Source organism: Mycteria americana, chromosome 3 (assembly GCF_035582795.1).
Source record: "Mycteria americana isolate JAX WOST 10 ecotype Jacksonville Zoo and Gardens chromosome 3, USCA_MyAme_1.0, whole genome shotgun sequence".
NCBI classification, from domain to species: Eukaryota; Metazoa; Chordata; class Aves; order Ciconiiformes; family Ciconiidae; genus Mycteria; species Mycteria americana.
The window spans coordinates 78,046,405-78,065,996 of record NC_134367.1 but is presented as its reverse complement, the minus strand read 5'-3'; the positions used below and the strand labels follow the sequence as shown (position 1 = coordinate 78,065,996).

The 19,592-nt window shown below is 35.5% G+C and overlaps 1 protein-coding gene across 10 annotated transcripts in view; it reads right to left on the bottom strand.

The window, feature by feature from the left end:
* Nucleotides 1-19,592, bottom strand: part of QKI (QKI, KH domain containing RNA binding) — a 162,589-nt gene that overhangs the window by 38,602 nt on the left and 104,395 nt on the right. For all 10 annotated transcript variants that reach the window (XM_075499100.1, XM_075499103.1, XM_075499099.1 and 7 more), the window contains one exon: nt 11,620-11,763. In XM_075499100.1, the coding sequence (XP_075355215.1) occupies nt 11,620-11,763 (144 nt within the window). The remainder of the gene's footprint in view (nt 1-11,619; nt 11,764-19,592) is intronic.

The following is a 19,592-nucleotide window of genomic DNA, read 5'->3' as shown; positions in this document are numbered from 1 at the left end:
GTAAGTGGGGTTTTCTTCCCCTAAGAGCTACTAGAGCCACATCCATCAGAAACAGTTTACTGAATCTAATAAACCACAGGTGCTTTTCATTAAATGACATTTAGCCATACAGCTAGTTTCCTTGGTTCCCCACAACCTTAACATTGGGCTGAAAGGGTATGTGTGATTCACGTTTGAAGGAAACTGCTTAAACAGATTAAAATGCAGCAAAAATAAATAAAACCAGCACCTAGAGTATGTTGGGGATTATGTCTCAACTACATCATCATAAAAGTTGTCTTAGCAAAGATTTCTAAAGTTTCCAAATCAATTTGAGACTTTTAGTAAAAATCAATTCCTAGATATCGAACCTAAGCCATTGATCATTGCTATCATATTCGCACAATCATGCATCTTACTTTCAAGTTCCTAAAAGTAACCTAGACTAGGATTTTTAGAAGAGCCTGTATACCTCAGATGTACAAAGTACTATTAATTTTAATGGGATCAGGTTACTGGACTCACTTAGGATCTTTCAAAAAAAATCCCAGCTACAGTAAGTAGTGAAAGAAAGTATTACTTAATGATTATTAACATTTATAAATTGGGACTGCTACAAACAGATTACTTCTAACAGCTGCAAAATATATAGAATGTAAAGCATGGCATAGTAAGAATAAATCGCACTATTTATCAGCTTCAGCATCTTAGACACTTCACTTTATTTTCCAAGCACTGCAATATGATTTACACAGGAACAAGAGATGACATTTTCTCAAATGGTACTGTTAGAGTCCCTTTAAGGCTGCCCAGTTGAGCATGACTCCTAGGTGACTCTGCAAAACTACTAAGATTCCCATTTACTTTCTAATACAAGACAAGACATATCATTTAATACCTGGTTTACCAAAGCCTTAAAGCACAAAAGTTACATAGCTGGATATACATAATTTTAAAAGTTCCTCCACAAAAATATTTCAGTAATACTTAGCATCTACATGAAGGCTTATGCAACAAAACAGTTTCCAAGATAATTTTAAATTAATTCTCAGCTTAAATCAATGAAACTATCTAATTAGCACAACTTTCTGCATGAACACCAAGAACCCTTCAGTTTCCCTCACAATCTCCAACCTTACAGGATAACACAAACTTTGCTCATTCTTCTGTTTCAGGGCACCTGAAAAACTGCAGATCGCTACAAAAGAACTAGCAGCATTCTAGTACTGACCTTTCCTATAAATTTTTTAAGTAAACATTTACCCCTCAGAGTATTTTACAAATCAGTAAGGAGCTATCATGAAACTTTACAGATGAGGAAGTTAACATTTATTTAAAGAGTGTCTTTGCTAGCATAGGGGAAAACAAGTGTTTCTAGGACAAGAGGAATTTTGAAAGCCTGATGTTTTTAATGTGTATCTTTCTTGAATCTGATTGACCTTTGGATCTTCAAAAGTAACAGATTTCCCTGAAGCTTTTCTCATTGCTGAGTAATAAAGCATCTCTCTGCAAAGTTCTCCACCATCCACTAAGACAGGGGATCATACTGCAAGAATCACTAAAGGAGTCCCTCTCTACAGCCCAACCACCTTCTTTGGAAATCAATCAGTAATTTCAGGAATGACTACTGAAAGGCAAATACAGGCCTTGCTTTTGCAGGCTTAAGAAGAAACAGTATTCTTCTCAACACTACAGCAATAGTCTACCTGTTCCAAATGACAAGAAATACCATTAACTGAAAAATCAGATGGGCACATTATTACCATACGTACTACAGTTGAGTTAAAATGTGAGAGAAATTCAGACAATCCTCTTGGCTCCCTTTGTCTTTCATAATTTATTTTCCAAGGCAAAACAAGTGGTTATACTCTCTCAAACAGCTTTCCTGCACAATATGACATGAAGATTTTATTATTCAACACCTCTCTGTTGATAGCACCGATTTTGATTATCAATTCTAACAAACTAAGCAAGCAAGCTCTCATTTTAAAACTTTGAAGCTTTTCTTTAAGACCCTAGCAGCTACAGGTCTATTCATTAAAAACTAAAAGCTCAGACTAGCAGATACAGAAAAATAAGGTCACTGGCTGCCTAACATAGCCAGAAGGCTTAGCAAAGAATTAGAATTGCCTACTTGCGTAACTTCCATCACTACAGCATTCAAGTGCCCATGTGTACATACAACACGTCTACTCCTTCTTCTAGTTTCATTTTACCTTTCCAGACGTATCATTTGCTTGTGTTAGTACAACTATATCACTATAGTTACTATGGTTCCCAAGAAAGCCAGGGTAGTCAAAGTTTAAATTTTGTTTTCAGACTAGGACACATAAGCTAGAGAGTGAAGAAATCCTGAAGAAGCTGCTTCTAAGATGAGAGAATAGCGGTGCATGCAATAACACAACTGAAAACTAGTTTTCATAAAAATTACTACAAATTATCTTAAGACAGCCAACTCCAAATGGTGGAGTTTGGGGTTTGATTTTTTTAGTCTCGTGAAAAAGGATTTGCAATGTACAATTTCGGAGACTGTAGAAAAGTGTCTATTGAAGGCCAGATTTCTTTATTTATAAACAAAGCAACTGAAATCCTTAGTATCTACAGCTATGTTTGGTCAAAAAGAAAACTTCACATCTTCCAATCCATTTATAAGAGGCTGCAATATCAAAGGACTGGATATAGTATTAGAGACCCCTGACTTTTTCCTAAGATTTGTGGGTGTTCAGATTTCCATCTATCCAGCAATTCCAAGTGATTTGGAATTTAAAACACACTTCACTTTCCAACAGAAGTTGAATTTGATGAACATAACTTACTATGTACACAGATGTTGTGGAAATATTAAAAATTAGCTAATAACAGTAATACTAAAGATGTAGAAGGCAGTTCTGTTTTAAGTTATACCTAATAAAGTATGTTTGAAAATAAGGCAGAGCTTTTAAGATACTTATTAAAATACATCAGATATAAGAAAAAAAAATAAAAACCATACCATTTCCAACAACACACACAAAAAATGTACTACTTGATGGAGTCTTAAACGCTTCTCATTAATAACTGTGTTCCAAGCAATGCAACCTTCCAGTAACATCTCATCTAATCTCACTTTCCAGGGCAGTTTACCAGTCACCAGTTTAATTTAAGGTATGTTACAAATGCCCCAGTCCAAAATGATGTAAGCTATTTAAAATAGTTAGCTCCAATCTCTTATATCATGCTCACCTATGTTTCTCCTGATAACAGGGTCCAGAACGTTCCCATATTAAAGCCTTAGCCTATAAACAACTTATGAAAGAAAAGAGAAATCTTACTAGTCCTCCACTGGAAGCTCAAGCATTTCTGTACTGTTCTAAAAAAGAAACACTTAAGTTTTCTATTGAATAGTAGGTGAAAAGCCCTGGGCACTTTTCCAAAGGTTATAATTTTCTGTGTTCTGATGTCAAAATAGCATAATGTAGAGCAACTTGATGACTATAAATCATCAGTCAGCATTAAACCACAGAAGTTTGTATGAGAAGCTTTATTTTTGTATAATTAGAAATCTAGATTTCGAAACTAACACTGGCAATAAAGAATGCTTTAAATAGCTGGAAAAGGGAAATGTTTACTGGTTACTTTACTATTACTTCACACAAAAATCTTTGCAATTGCTAAGATCCCTCCAGAACCCACTGCCAAGATGACTTGTACATAAAGTGATCTGACCTCCTTAATATAATCTGGTTAATATTTAGTATAAAAATGTGTTAGAAGTGCAGGACAACAAATTTCTACTCTTTATACTATGTCTCCCAGGAATCACATTTCTACAATTAGCATTTCTTCCACACCTAGGTATAAGGCTGTGATTTCAAAAAAGAAAACCAACCAACAAACAAACAACTTTTGGTACCCAAGATCAATAAAATTTAACTACAGTTAAGACATGTATATACAAATTTAAAAGTCAAATTATCACAGAAAATCCACTGACAAGTACAGTTAATTTGAGGTCAAAAATATGAAGTAAAATGGGAATCTAAGAGACCAACTGTGACTAGAAATGAAGGATAAGGAAAATAATGCATGGCTAATTTGTTGCAGTTTTCTTGTAATCTTGATCAAGATGAACAGACATGGAGAATCATAGCTTCATCATCTACTTCCTGCATAAGGGGAGAAATACTTTAACAAGATTTTATATAAAGATCCCAGCTTGCATGTTCTGCTCCGGGACCATCAATAGAAAAAGAACAAAGATATGGAAGAAAAAGAAAAAAAGACTACAGGAAACAGGGGAAAAATTGCCAAGAATAGAGGAAGCAAGTTTAAAAAATGGAATGAAGAATGAAAAAAAGTTACAGATACCACAAAATTAATTACCAGTGCCATGTCATTTTTTCTTCCACAACTATGTCTACCTAAATAGATTAAGCACATTTCTGAGAGACAGACAAAACCCCTGTGGAACCTAATTAGAGCTCCTAATCAATGCATAATCCTGCTTTGGAAGGGCATGTGCCTACTGAGTTTCAGGCAACAGAGCTTCATTGTTTCTCTTTGAGAAGAGACGCTTTTGTAAGTTTCCCAAGGTCTTTTTCAGAAATTACGATTACCATTTCTCAAGTTAAACATTTGTAACACCTTAAATAAATGAATACAGAGGACAGTGATATACATCTCCAATAAATATTTTGGAGAAGGATGAAAAGGGGAAAGAGATAGGGTATTCAACAGTAACTGTATGTAGGGACAATCAACTGATTTCCCTGGGTTCTAGAAGCCATCAAGGATGTCCAGAAGAAGATTCAGAGTAACAGCTGGATTAAGGTGCTTAGAAATAACTGTTGCAGGAGCTTCTTTCCCCCATTAGTGTAAGAAAAGCCTAGGGAGAACAAGAATCAGTATGAACTGCTACCTAAGTTCTAAGCTAATAAAACTAGACATATTTACATAAGTGTATCTGATTATGACTACATGTCCAAATTTGTAAAACAATCAAGTGAAATATGTGAGGGCACAGAGCATCATAAATTTATATTTACCTTCTCATTATTTGCCAACTTTTTGAAAATTGGAAGTTGAAAAAAAATTTAAAGAGCAGATTTTATGTCCCTTTTCAAAACTAGTCTCCTGAACAACATTCGGATTAATTATTCTGATGAATATTGTTAGTTTTCTCCTTAGTACTATGAAGATCATTTCAGGAGAGTTGAGGAATTTAACAGAGTTTAAACAAGGTTTAATTCAATTAAGCTGCAAATCGCCTAGATATCTTGTAGTAAATATGGTCTAAAAAATAATTTCCATCAACAGACTTTATTTTGGTGGTAATGAACCACTGGTCTACAGAGTTTCCATCACAGTACACAATGATGCAGAGAGCTGCTTCACGCAGCTGGCCTGAAGTAATTTTGTTAATAGTCAATACTAGTGTGAGCTCAAAAATTTAACACTGCAGTAGCATATCAAGTACAATACGTAAACACTTCCAATGTGAACTGGTGTAAGAGATTCTGGTCCTCATTTTTAAAACTCAGACTTGCATTACAGTAAAAACTCTCAGTGGAATAAGACCATTAAAATGCATACCAGAATTTACTTAAGGACTGCTCAATATAACTAATTCTTTATTCAACTTGTGAACAAGCTACTGAAATTACCAGTGCATACTGGACATACTAGTAGGTTTTCCTCTTCTGTTTTCCACTGTCATATTCTACTGCACTGAGTTTCTGATTATTTTGTTCTCATCCTATCTGCAGGTGAACATACTCACTTGCAGTTCTACAAAAGTTTAAGTTTATTTAAGGGTGGTCTGCTGCAATCCCATTTTTCTCTGGCTGTGTGTTCTCATTCCGTCACTTCTGTCAGTACTAAAACAAAACTGACTCCGTAGCAAGTCAGCTAATCCAAGGTTATGCTCTCCACCAAATGGACACGGTCAGATGAAGGCCAGTACTTTCTGATGCAAAACAGGAAGCAGGAACAGCAAATCATGAAGGAATGGCAGGACTGCAGCAGCCCTTGGTTCATACTGTCATGGAAACATTAAGTCTGCTTCACACTACTAAAAATAATACACTATCACCTCTCCTCCACATCAAAAAGTTTACCACATGTTATCTAGCAGTCACTCCCAAGAAGTTTGGCTGCTTCATTACCCTACCTACAGAGCTTCCCTTTTGATCATTTACATGATGTGCACTGCGAGACACTTGCATCTGAACTGACAAAACAGATGTAATGCAGGAATTTCCTAAAAAGCTTTTAAGGACAGCAGTGTCCTTTTTCTGCTACTGCATCACTTATTCATTTCATAACTTTAGTTGAACAAGCAGCAAACAATGGATTGCACAGCATGACCAACATTTCAACAGGGAGACTATGGAAGGCAGCACTATAGTCTCACTTGTGAAAGCAAAAATATAAAACCAGCATACCATGCAGAAATGCGTTAGAAAGAGCTATTCAGGGAAGTCAAACTTGCATGCAGAATTTATTGTGGCTTTTTAGATGGCTAAAACAAATGAAATCTTCTCCTAATATCTTTCAAATGTCAAGCTTTTGCTAGTCTTAGCTACAGGGCAACAAATTATGTACAGCACTACTACAATATCCACTTTTTTTTAACTAAAGCTGAAGGACGATTAAAAATTCTTAAATTAAAGTTCTTTGTACTGTATCAGGTTTTTTCTATGAAATTCACAGCACACAAAGTTCTCAGGGTAAAAATTAAGACATCCTTCAGTTTATTGTAAGAAGTTGAAAATTAACCACAATGGAAATTTACAACTACACTTATAAGGAAACAATTAGAAATGTACTTTTATTAATAAAGAAGCCCCACCCTATCACACTTGCTGAAGGCAGTCTTTGGGAAATAAATGGTTTCAACTTAACCAACTGAAAAATAAAGCTTTCTGCCAATACTATTGCCCCTTCATTATATTCTCTCCTGTTATATACAGAAAATGTGTTGTATATAGGAGTGACTAAAATTAGAAATACCATCAAAATAACATCTCAAGTAACAGGGAGTAAACAGAAGGAGAACAGTTAGTGAGTACTTACATACCAAGCATCACTATAAAGAATGTTCCAATTTGTAAAAATCATGCAGTATACAGCACATTAAACTGGATGAAACACTAGAATGTCATTTTCTGCTGCTGTTTTGATAAGGAATACAGTGAGCATTTGGAAGAATAAAGTCTGTGAGTAAAATCCTTGCATGTTAGCAGGACTACCATGGAAAAGACTCACTTGTTTAGCAAAGCAAGCCATGCAGTGTAACCACAAAATGCTTGTACTGTGTTTTTCTAACATCTCTTCACAATTTAAAGCAACAGATACTGAAGAAGAGACCGTATCCCATTTAACACAGATATTTTTGTTTAACCATTGGGTCACATACATTTGTTGTAGCTATTTGCATTACATCTTCATACAAAGTTTTGCTGATATTTTTGTTAGCATACTACGTTTCAAGACACTAAACATAAAGAAGAGTATCATGATGCTTACAGTGAATAGTTTGATTCTTTTATTCAACGATATTTTTTCTTCATAGCAAGAAGATGGCTAACATTATCTTCAAGGTGAAAATCAAATCCCACTTCCCCAGATCTCCTTCCACTCTTTACTTCCGTCTTAATTCCTCTGCCTTCTACTATACAGAATAAAATAATCCTTTGCTTTATAAACAGTGTATGTACCGGTTTTAATCTTTTGACATAAAAAAATAATTCTTAAGGTTTTTCCCAGTCCCATCCTTTGTCACAGCTGAAGGCAGCCATCATCAGCACAGGTTTTCCACATTTTCTCCATGATCTAGAATACAGTTGCAACTTGGTGAGGCTGTTTTTATTGCACTACAAGTAAAGTGAAATACAAGATCTCACAGTGTTAAGTTACTTATTTTCCTCTGAAAACAGCCAGTATTTCTTATCATACTGGCCTGGTTAACACATCTTTTAAGTGTTCTGTTCACTGCTTCTACTTTTCCAGTAGTGCCTTGCACTTAACCTTACCAGCCCCTCAGGCCACAGTAAATTCACCCAATAGCAAAAACTTAACTCAAGAAGATTCAGTCAATCACTTTCAGCAACTGCTTCAGTCTCTTGGGCAATTTTCAGTTATTTACACAGTTGCTCTAATTCTGAATTTTACTACTCTATTATTTGTTAAGCATAGCATAGGAAGAATGTGGAGTCAAGGGAAAAAGGGGTAAAAAGTATTTGCCTGAAATTTGAATTCTGTTGTATGTGCCTTATCCTATATAAAGACAGTTAGTATAAAGGTGAATTAGTAATTAGAGACCTGGAAATCTGTATAACAAAAGGAGCATCCAGAAAACACGTTCAGCTAGCGGAGTTTATTCAACGCTTCTTAGAACATATAGAAGCCTCACATATTTCTAGCAGAGGAATTCAGCCCTACTGCCCAGGACCTCAAAGAATAATTCCAAACCCTTAATGAGACTAACTCGGTATGCTATACTTAATTATTACATACGTCCCCTTACACAGGCTCTGCATTTTTTCTTACATTCTGCAGCACACAATCCAGAGCTTTTCTTTCCTTTGCAAGAGAACCGCCCATCCTTACTGAACTCCTGCGAATAACAAATAAACTGTCAAAGCTCTCACAATGAAGAGAGGAAAAACCTGTAGGATGATCTTTAGAAGGATGCATAAGGACAGTACAGCTCAATGTGATCCCAAAAGCCTGAAGACTGCTTTATTATTTCTTCAGAGAAAAACATGAAAGAAGCAGTACCATATGATCTTGCAGGTCCAGATAATGACCAGTATCTCACTGAACTATAGGAAGAGGAAAAGAATTAGCCCTACCGAACCTGAAGTACAGCCAAAATAAAAAAAAAGTTTCATACCAAAGAAATGTAAATTAAATACAAAATAATAATAATTAAAAAAAAGGTTTGGCCTTTCTCCTTGAGAGAAAAAATGGCTTGTTCAGCCAGTCTTCCTCAAGTTGTCCTTTTTATTTCTAAAGATACACTGTTTACCTATACCATCATCTCGGTAAAAATCCAAGAGCAAGTGGAAATGGAAATTACTAATTCACATCCACAAGGAAAAAAAACCACTAGTGATCCAGATTCATAGAGATGAGAAGAAACACACTTTACTACTGAAATGGTCTCTGTTGACCCAAGTACCTTCAAATAGAAATCCATTTTAGAAATATGCCTGTTTGTGCACTGTTGCTATAAAATGGAATTAGGCTTTTTAATATCTTGAGTATAAAAATAACTGATTATTCCAAGAAATTAGTAACTCATTCCCATCTCTAACACTAGCTTGCTTTTCTGAAATGTATCTCAGAAAACCAAAGCATTGCCACTATATGGCAAGAATGAGACTGAATGTTCTCTCCTACATAATCTCAAATTTTATTCAAGTTGGATGGAGATAAAACAGAAAAACATTAGTATTTTTTAATCAACTTTAATACTCTGACATTTATTTGGAAAACAGTAATAGTTGCAGGTGTTCTACCATGTGAAAGGGAATTTCCAATTTTCCATTCACACATTTCAGAGCATCTTTGGAATCTTCCAACATTCACAATTTCCCCCATCTTATATAATTAGCTAGGATTTCTTTTTTTCCTTATGCTTACCCTGATTATTTAAGGCTTTATGGCTTCCTTCACAGACGTTTTCAATTCATATCCTTTAATCCTAAACCAGAATTTTTCAACTCTCAATCTGCCTGAAACCATAATTTGATTAAACAGACATTTTTTTATACTAATTGAACAGATGCAATAGGTAGTGCAAAAACCAAGTTCACCTATATACTAATCCATTAGTATGTACTACACATGCCTGTTTCAACGAGGCATAATTTTCAGAAATAAGAGCCAATAGACCTTTAACTCTTGCGCATGTAATAAGCACCACCGAAATCTGTTATGCCTGCAGATAATATATAAAGATGTTAATGAAATGAACTGACAAAGTGTTTTTCAACTGATGCTATATTTGGACAATAGTTCGCCCTGTGTTTTTTTCTAAAGGGAAAAAAAAATAATCTGTAATCAGGATTATAGAGCTCCCTCATTTATTAATGATTAAATTAATAAATGAGGCAGAATATTTTCAAGACGAAGAGCTGGCTGACACTATCACAATGAAAAACTACTAATGTATTCTTTTTTTTTTGGAGGCTCAAAACACACCCATACAGCAGTTCCAGAAACCAAGCATAACACAAACATACAGAGAGTACGTTAGTACTTCAGACATATTGGGGTTTTGTGACCTATCAGGTCATCTTGAACGTGACCCTTCAGTCCTATTATTCAGCCATAAGAGGGAGGTAGAAGAATCAACAGACATTTGACAAAATTAATTCTGTGTCACACCAAAGTTTGAGCTATGTGTTTTTTAAACTATTTGCTGCATAGTAGTTCGAGAATGAACATAAGGCTTTCAAGTTTTGCCCGTATAAAAAGTCCTTTTCTTATTACCATTTCTAATCCTGACTACAAACTCAATCCTAATGTGCTCGAGATCTCTTTAGCAAATGAATAAATTCTGAAGATCTGCTTTCTCTAGTTGTCTTCCGCTTTCAGAGATTGACAATATGCAATGTGAAGAGGTGTAAATTACATTTTTTTCATACTTCCTGCTTAATATTCTACCATATTTTGTTAATTTAAAAATTAAGTCTCCCTCCTTATCGTTGCTAACTTTTAAAAATGCGTTCTGAATAAATTTGCTTATACAGCACGTGTCACCACAAGTTTCCTCACAGACAGCATCTATTCACTAAGCACCCATAATCACTAGGTCATTTTAATATCACCTACTACTTTCTTTCACAAGATAATCTGAATTTTTCCTTGTAATACGGAAAATTTTTCCTCCACTGAAAAAGATATAATTTATTTTTACCATTTTATAATGGCACAAAAGTGGTGGCAAAAATCAGCGTAAGATGCAAGTTAATGGCATGGGATGCACTATACAGACATGCTGAGTCACGTTGCTTTGAGTGAGAATACAGAGCAGATATAAGAGAAGGGCTCTCACAGGGTAGTTCTGGTCCCTGCAAAAGCCTTTAAGCCATCTGGCTGGGCAGAAGGCAGTTTATATTATCAGGAAATGAGAAAGACAACCCATTTTCCAGTTTCACTATGTTTATTTTTCCCCAGTATATTGATAGCAAAGTTTTTTGATACTGTCTTCCTGAAGGGTTTTGTTCTTTTTGGAATGTGTTTAATGTGATGAACTAAGAAAACATGCCTTCTTTTCTTAAAGTATCAGAATCATCTCAAAGCAAAACATAAAAGCACAATCTTGAAGTAAAGCACCCTTATATTGAAAGAAGGTGAGAAAGCTAGTTTTTGTAACAGTTCAGCACCGTCTTTTAAAGGTGGTAAGAATTTCCTACATCTATATCTAAAACAGGCAAAAAATTTAACATCTCTTAAAAATATTATTCTGTTCTCAGGAATAATTCGATCCAGGATGAGACATTTTAAAGATCACTAGAGCATTACAAAATAATATCTAAACTTCATTTCAGGATGCTGCTCTGCAGGCTTACTCTTACTGCTGCAGTATTAATTGTATTTCAGAAGTAACTTCTGGAAATGGAAATTGAAGACTTGCATACAAATACTTACTGCAGGTATCAGTAACTTTTTTACTTCTTCAACAGCCCTCTTCAGTTTTATTTCTGCTCTGTTCTGAGCATCCTCCACAGTGATAAGTACATGTAAATCTTCATTCAGGTGTTCCCAGTTGGGCTTGCCTCGGTTCTGTTCCTCCTAAAAAAATTAAAACATGGAAGCTATGAAGCATTGTTACATTCTGTATAAAACAACTACATGAACAGTAGACAAACTCAATTCTGTGAATACTATGAACTGTATTTTCAGTGAGATGGGAAAGACTCCTTCATACTATAGAGACTGTCGTTTTATGTGGTTACTTAACAAGAACCTGGGCTTCAAAACATCTTTTTGGGGATTTTGTTTGTGTTTTGGAACTTCTTACTTTTTTTTTTTTTAAGACTACGAAACAAATGTTTTTTCTTAGAGTACCTTTCCCAACCAAACAACAGAACAAGAACAAGAAGTACTACGAACACAGTACTGCTTTCGATATTCTTTGGAGCCTTTCACAGGTTAGACATAAAACATACTGGTGGTTAAGCAAACATATTTTCAAGAAAAGTGAAATGGACACCATATATAGAAACTCCATCTGAATCACTCCAAAGGACAAGAAAAGAGAGCAATTCTTCAGTGTCAAAAATCACTTTTAAATACTCATGAAGAAAAGGTTCAAGAATCAAACATTACAAAAGGAACAGAAGTTTCAATTTTCAAAGCAGAGCTACATGTACTGGATGAAGGGCAGAGAGGAGATGACAAGGCTTTAATACTGAAGTCACAGAAGAGCATGTAACAAGACTGTCACCATTACACAGGTACTCTGTTACATCCATGGCATTAATAATCACAAAGATAAATCTTAATAATGTTTTCAGAAAGGGAGGGCAAGCTAAACAAAACATTTTAATGTAAACAGTTTTAAACAACACGTATCAGTAAATTTAAGTAACACATTCAAGTATCCAGTCTTTCAAAAAATAAGATAATGAACACAACACAAAAGAAACTTCCCAATTCCATTTTTATTAAACAGTGAATAAAGCTAGCTAAATTTCCCAGAAACATAATTTAAATTTGACAATATTGAATATGTAATAAAACAAGTAAAAAAAAGGGGGGGGGGAATCAAAACTTTAGTAAATGAGAAAGGTTTACTACAACTTTTGAATCTAAAGGCCCGCATAAACAAAAACACTTATTTAAAACTTAAAATCCTGGGCATAATAAAAGAGCCTCCTATTTGTAAAACAAACATTTACGGCTTAACCACAATTCACATGTAAAAAAAAAAAATTAAGGCACGCAAAGTTAATTGCAAATGTGTCTTTTTCGCCAAATTTCATTAAAATTCTTCCAGGAAATCAGACATGCAGAGGAAATGTTTGAAGATTTAATACCAACAAATACTTGTACTACTTTACATTCATATATACCTGAGGGAGCACTGTTCCTTAGAATGTTCTATCTTTAATTCAGCCTGAAATGTTTTGTGGAATAGACAAGGATAAAAATGGGGGGGAAAAATAGAACCATGAGAGATGTATGGAAAATTTATGTAAAAGAATCAGTACTTTGAAGGAAATTTCTTTTCACTATTCTTCATGTAACATGTGCACATACACACTACTCCATACTATCAGCTACAGTGATTTTTTTTTTTTAATGTTATCTTAGCCACTTTTCTAAACAATGGTGGCTGTGAAAATATATCTGTGAATTTCAGAAGCTGAAGAAAGAAAGAGAGAAAAATAACCCTCATTTATAAAACAGAACCTGACGCAAAGAGCAGCTGAGTTATAACATGTTCTCTGCTGTAATTTAATCTTTGAAAGAACTATCTACCACAAGGTATTTGCAGCTTATTTCACTCAATCATGATCAAAACTCCCCTATTACTATTTAAACAATTCAATTTATTATTATTTTTTTTAATCTAAAGCAGGAGTGAGTTGTTTTCTTTTAAGCTGGTGACAAGCTCTATTAATATGGGGTAGTACAAAAGTATTACGTTACAGGTATGATGAATGAGAGGAGGTTCATAAACCAGCAGAGGGCAGAGCAAGGAATATGCTGCTACCTCTTCTTGCACTGACTGGTGGTGAGCTGACACAACACTGGAATGGGAAAGGGACCAGTTACTAACACATGAGATGCATGATAACCTGCACAACTCTAGTACCACAGAATAAGAAGAAGAAAAAAAAAAGGCGGAAAAAAAAAAGGGAAAAAAAAAAAAAGGCAGGAGGAATAAATGACAAGGAAAGGTGCCCCAAGTGAAACAGCAAGGTCTGTTCCTAAAAGAAAAGGAATGCCTAAATGCAGTTTTAGCTATCATGCAATGAAATGGCATGCTTATACATAGTGTGGGGCCAAATATAAAGGGGCCTTACTGCATTGCATCAATTTCTTTCATAATGAAAATAATATGCTGCAAAGTCTCAAAAACTTGGAAGTTTTGGAGGAGTTACCACCTGTTAGCAATGAAAAATAAACTGCACAGTGTTATAGTGGATGTATGCCTGATTTGTAACTTTCAGAATACAGAAAAATACTTTCTTTGTTATATAAACCAAGGTAGCCTGCCTCTCTGTTATTCGGTATTCAAATATTTCAAATTTAACATATAGCTGATAACGTAATCTCAGCTATTGGTGCTGTACTTCAAATTATTCTGTTACAGCATAAGGATTTTTTGGTTCAGCGGTTTTTTTTTTTTTAAAAGCTGCACATCAGACAATAAACAGATGATACTGTAGATTTGTTTTCCACAAAAAGTTATACACCCCCTAATTTACTTTTACATGGAACACGCTGTGTGTAAGGTCAATAATCACACGAGCTATTAAAGTCAGACCTCACAGCACAAACAATCATACACATACTTATCAGTATGGTAAGTGAACTAGTATATGACTAGTTCTATATATGCTCTTCCGTGGTCATGAAGTGTTCTAGCACATTAATAAAAGTCCTGTTGTTGTGGAGAGTACTATTGCTTAAGTCAAATGGTAAGACTGAAAGAAAGCTTAAGAATAAAAGTCCACACAATATGTTTTGAAAAAACAATTAGTCAAAAAAATAAGAGAATAGAGTTTGGAATGGGCTTCCAATTCCTTCTGTTCTACCTCATCAGACCATGGCTTAGAATTCCTCCACTGCTTCCATCCTGTCCCACAAGATTGCATTCTTAGTGGGTTAACAGTTTTCCAAGAAATGTCTTTTGGTTTATTGAAAATGCTAGTGTGAAGTTATACCAATACATATGTTCAATTATTTATTTGTTTGTTTTTACCAAAAGCAGGAAATTCAGATCTACACTAGGTCATTCAATCAAACAGAAAGTCAGACGCAAAATGTATGACAGGGCTAGGCTCATGGGAGGAGAGATAACCTGCAATCTCTTGCAGTTAAGAGCTGCAATTTTTAATGCTATCTGATTCTCCTTTTAAATCCTGAAAGGATAGTTTGGGAAAACGTATTTTTCCCCAAGTAAAATCTTTACTTAAATTAAACTAGTCCTCTGTGCAACAAGTCTTGAAAACAACTTTTCCCAGCCCTGTTTTATTATAGAAAGGGCTGAACAGGTAAATTGAATATATCTGGAATTCAGGTTGGAAGGTGTCTTTCTTAAGACTCATGAAATATGGTCCAAGACTTTAAGGGTTGATTAGGGTTTTCTTTTGAAAGTGTTTGGGGAGAAAATGGTTAAAAGATGGGCAGGAGAGAATGACTACAAGTTGTCCTGATGCATAACTTTGTAGAAAGTGAATCTTGAAGTGACTTGCAGCTAAGACCAACCAGATCACTTCACAGAACGAGAGAATGGCCAAGGTGGGAAGGGACCCTGGACATCACGCAGTCCAACACCCCTCCTCATGGCAGGGTCAACGCTCAGGGCAGGGTTGCTGAGGGCCAGGTTTTAAATATCTCCAAGGATGGAGACTCCACAACTTCTCCGGGCGACCTGTTCAGTGTTCAACGAGTATTCAGTCACAATAAAAAAAACCTCAAACCACAAACAAAACAAACCAACCAACCAAACAAACCCCCCACAACCTTTCTCTTATGTTTAAATGTAATTTCTTTTATTTCAGTGTGCCCATTGCCTCTTGTCCTTCAGTAGCAACTGTTCAGCAATTCAGCCTGATTGCAAGGTCTACATATAGAAAAAGCAGGGAGGAGTAACAGAAATTGCCATCAGTTATTTTGGGCAAAAAACATTTGTTACCACAGCAGGAAGGGTATGCACATAGAAGAAAGAAACAGCACCAAGAAAACCAGAAAACCTGAATAAAAGACTTGGGAAAAAGAAATTCAATTGCATATATTCAAAATTATATAACATACACAAGAAGTAATTTACAGCATGAAGTTTTCCTGCATCCCAGAGACTGTTTATGGAAGAATTATGCAGGAAAAATGGAGGCAGTGAAGATGCAGGAAACTATGGAGTAAAATGATTTATGCCACAACCTTGGGGAAGAACAATATTAGAAAAGCTTAATTACAACCAAACTATCTTGTCTGCTAAATTAAAGAACATTAAGAGCAACATAACTGGCAGATGAAATTTCACTGTGCTCTTCGTTTGGCAGAAATTTCAGTATCCTTAAATATAGCCTAATTCTGTAAACAGATTTTGCTTTCATTCTGTTGCCTGTGCGTATACACTCATTATCCTCAGGGTACCTATACACAATAATGGACTTGAAGAAACTGCTCAATATTTATCTTGCTATTAAGGTCAATGGATCAGGTACTTGGAAAAAAAAAAAATCTTGCTATAACTCCTCGAAATTTAGCTGCACAAAAAGAAAAGAAAAAGTAACATAATTACAGAATTTTTTGTGTGGGTTTTTTTTCTAATTATTTTTTATTTTCTTGGGGAGGGATTTAGGGGGGAGCCAAAAAGCAGGCGAAGGATGCAACTGACTTGCATCTATACAGCCAAGCTTTAATATTAGAGAAGTGCTTCCATGAGGAGAAATACTGAAGTCCAGTCCCTTGCTGACTTGTGTGCTGTGTTTTCCATACCCCTCACCCTACCACAGTAATTGCAAGTCATGGATACCTCCTGCATCCCAGCCCTTTAAGGCCACTTCTACTTACATCTTCACATCCTATCCCAAAGCTTCCTTCTTAATACCTCAACTATTGACTTAACAAGAAAGAGACAGCAGCTTACTAGCTTTCTGTAAGCTACGCAAACTGAAAACTCAGTACATCTCTTCCCTCGAGTAGAGGTATTAACTTAGGCCTCTCCTCTGCCTAGCCAATAATTTTCAAAAAACTTGAAACCCAAAGGAAAGAAGTGCCTGCCAAGCTTAACTGAAATTGTTCAAAAGATTCAAATGGTGAAAGGGGAAAATATTTTCAGAAAGCAAGCCATCATAAAATATTTTATCAAGAACTTCTAAAAAAATCTCAACTTTATTTCTCACCACAAAGGCCTAAAGACCCCCATAATATGGCCGACTGACTAAAAATAAGTTGACGAATTAAAAACTGGTGAAGTAGAATCCAGCCATTTCCAGCTGTCAGAATGCCATTAAAGGAAAATGAAATAAACACTGAAAAGGAATACTTTCCTAGTATCTCTTTATATGCAGGCAGGGATTTATTAGTTAGACAATAAAGAAAGAATGAATGCAACGTGATGAGAGTGGAAGGAAGTTTTCCACATGGGATTTTTTTCAGAAAGCTATAGCCCATAGTATTAAAAAAAGTGCAGCTCCCATCCTATGCACTTTTTCCACTCTAGCTCATATGATTTCCAGTAATGTTGGCCACTAGAAAATACAAACACAGCTCAGTACCAACAGCAGGGGCCTTTTGAAGAAATGAAGCCCCTGGCTCAAGGAAATGTTGAGAATGAACTTTAGTATCCTCACTCATCTTGAAGTGATAGGTTATTAAATCCTGTTTTCACCAACCTATTACAACAAGCTGCTCTCCTTACTGAATGACAAAAAACACAGAAAAGCTAGAGTAAAAGGGAAGAACGTTTTCACATAATGTCAAGTTGAACGCTAAAATTAAAAGGCATCAGAATAGCTTTAGTCTTTTAAACCGTACAAAGGTTTAATTCAAGTACATTCTAAGAACTTTAATTAAAATTATCCTAAGATATAAGAAACAGTATAATCACTCATAGCCACTTCTCACAGTCAAATGGAGGAGGTAAGACATGGAGAGAAGAAATTCAGCTATTTAGTAAAACTATCACAATATATTTTGTCTAATAAATTGTGCTATAGGTACACTACAACTGACAGTAGTTCTAGGTGAGTGTTTCTTTTCCATAATGAAAACATTCACATATATTTCATAGTTTTAAAAATAATTGGAAAAGCAGTTTAAAAGAAGCTGTGTGAATTAAAAAAAAAAGTTAACATGTTGATTTAAAGCAATTTTGAAACAAAAGTTAAATTTCACTAAAAAGTGATAAATTAGAAAGGTCATTGTAAGCAAATTCTAGTCATGCTCCAGTTTAAGTATTTTTAAATAAGAGTTGATATGTATTGTAGTCATGCAATAATGTCAGGTCTGAATTAATGAGTCCAAGAGAAACATTACTCAACCATTCAATACAGATTACACCTTGCTTAACAACCTTTTGTCGACACAGTTGAACTGGTAAAACCAAGCCAGAGGAATCTAAGAATGCTCTCTTCCCTAAACTAAGTCATTACTCGCAACCTTTCATGGGCCACAAGAATTGTCCATCTTGTGTTGTTCAACATAACTTTTGTTCTCATAACTTCTTTCTGCCAACCTGAGCTACAGAATTTTATTTTTAAGTTTTTGGTGTCTGCTGCAGAGGTCGTTGAAAAGAAACATTTGGAAGACAAAGTATTTCTGTAACATACTGTGCAAGGAATAAAGCACTGAGAAGTCACAGATATACAAATAACTCCACATCAGCTGACACACATTCATGAGTGCTCTAGCTCTAATGAAACAAAAATCACTTGAAATCATCTCTTACTGTTGTTTTATTGTATCCTCTTGTGACCAATCTAACAACTTCAAAAGGTTTGCTCCCCTTACTAGGCAGTCCTTACTCCTCCACTGGAACTGGCCCCAGCACCACGCCAGCCTTTCAGAAAGCCAGGACAAAGCGCTGATACAGCAAAAACACCCCCCCTTCCCCCCCCATTTTCTGCTGGACAAGTGGGTTGAATAAGATCATAAGGGGCTACTGAGTGCCAACACAAAGTCAGTGCTATAAGCGGGAAAGGGAGAAGATGAGGGACCATGTTTTAACATGTAACTGCCACCTAAAGACTGGCTCACCATGTCTCATGAAACTACCCCAAGTGAAATCTAATTACGTGTATGCCAGGGGCAGAACACTGAGTTATCTTTATTATCTGACATGAAGCAACTTGTTCATCTATGTAACAACTAGGTATTAAATGCTAGTATGTAGTAATAATTGTAAATACAAACAAGGAGTTTTCTCCTTCCGTTTTTGCCAGTGGATCTAAGTCTTGACAGGACTGACCAGTGACAAATAGACAAAAAAACCCTGAAAAACAACCCACCCCCCTAACCTGTATTCACAAGTGTACTCACATGATACACTCCTGACATTAACATTTCAACAAAAGTTGCTACTTTAAAAGTAGCCTGCAAACAAGATAAATGCTTAGGTAAGTAGCAAAAATAGAGGGGTTTATCAGCTGAAACTCCAAGCTAGCCCTGCAGAAAACCAGTTTAAAATGATGCACTAATTACAGTATCTGTTTGAACAACAGAAGTAATTTTATAACATGAAGCATCAGAACACACTGATTGCCCTAACCCCTGCTGATAAACTGCTTTAATTGTGCAGTTACAGTCAGGCAAATTAACATAAACTTTTGCTCCTACTGAGCTTCTAATGGTAGCAGTTCACGGGCAGAAAGCTGGTAAAAAAATAACGTAACAGAAGAAATGCTGAAGGAGTAGCAGCACCTGGTCAGGGAGAACACTGT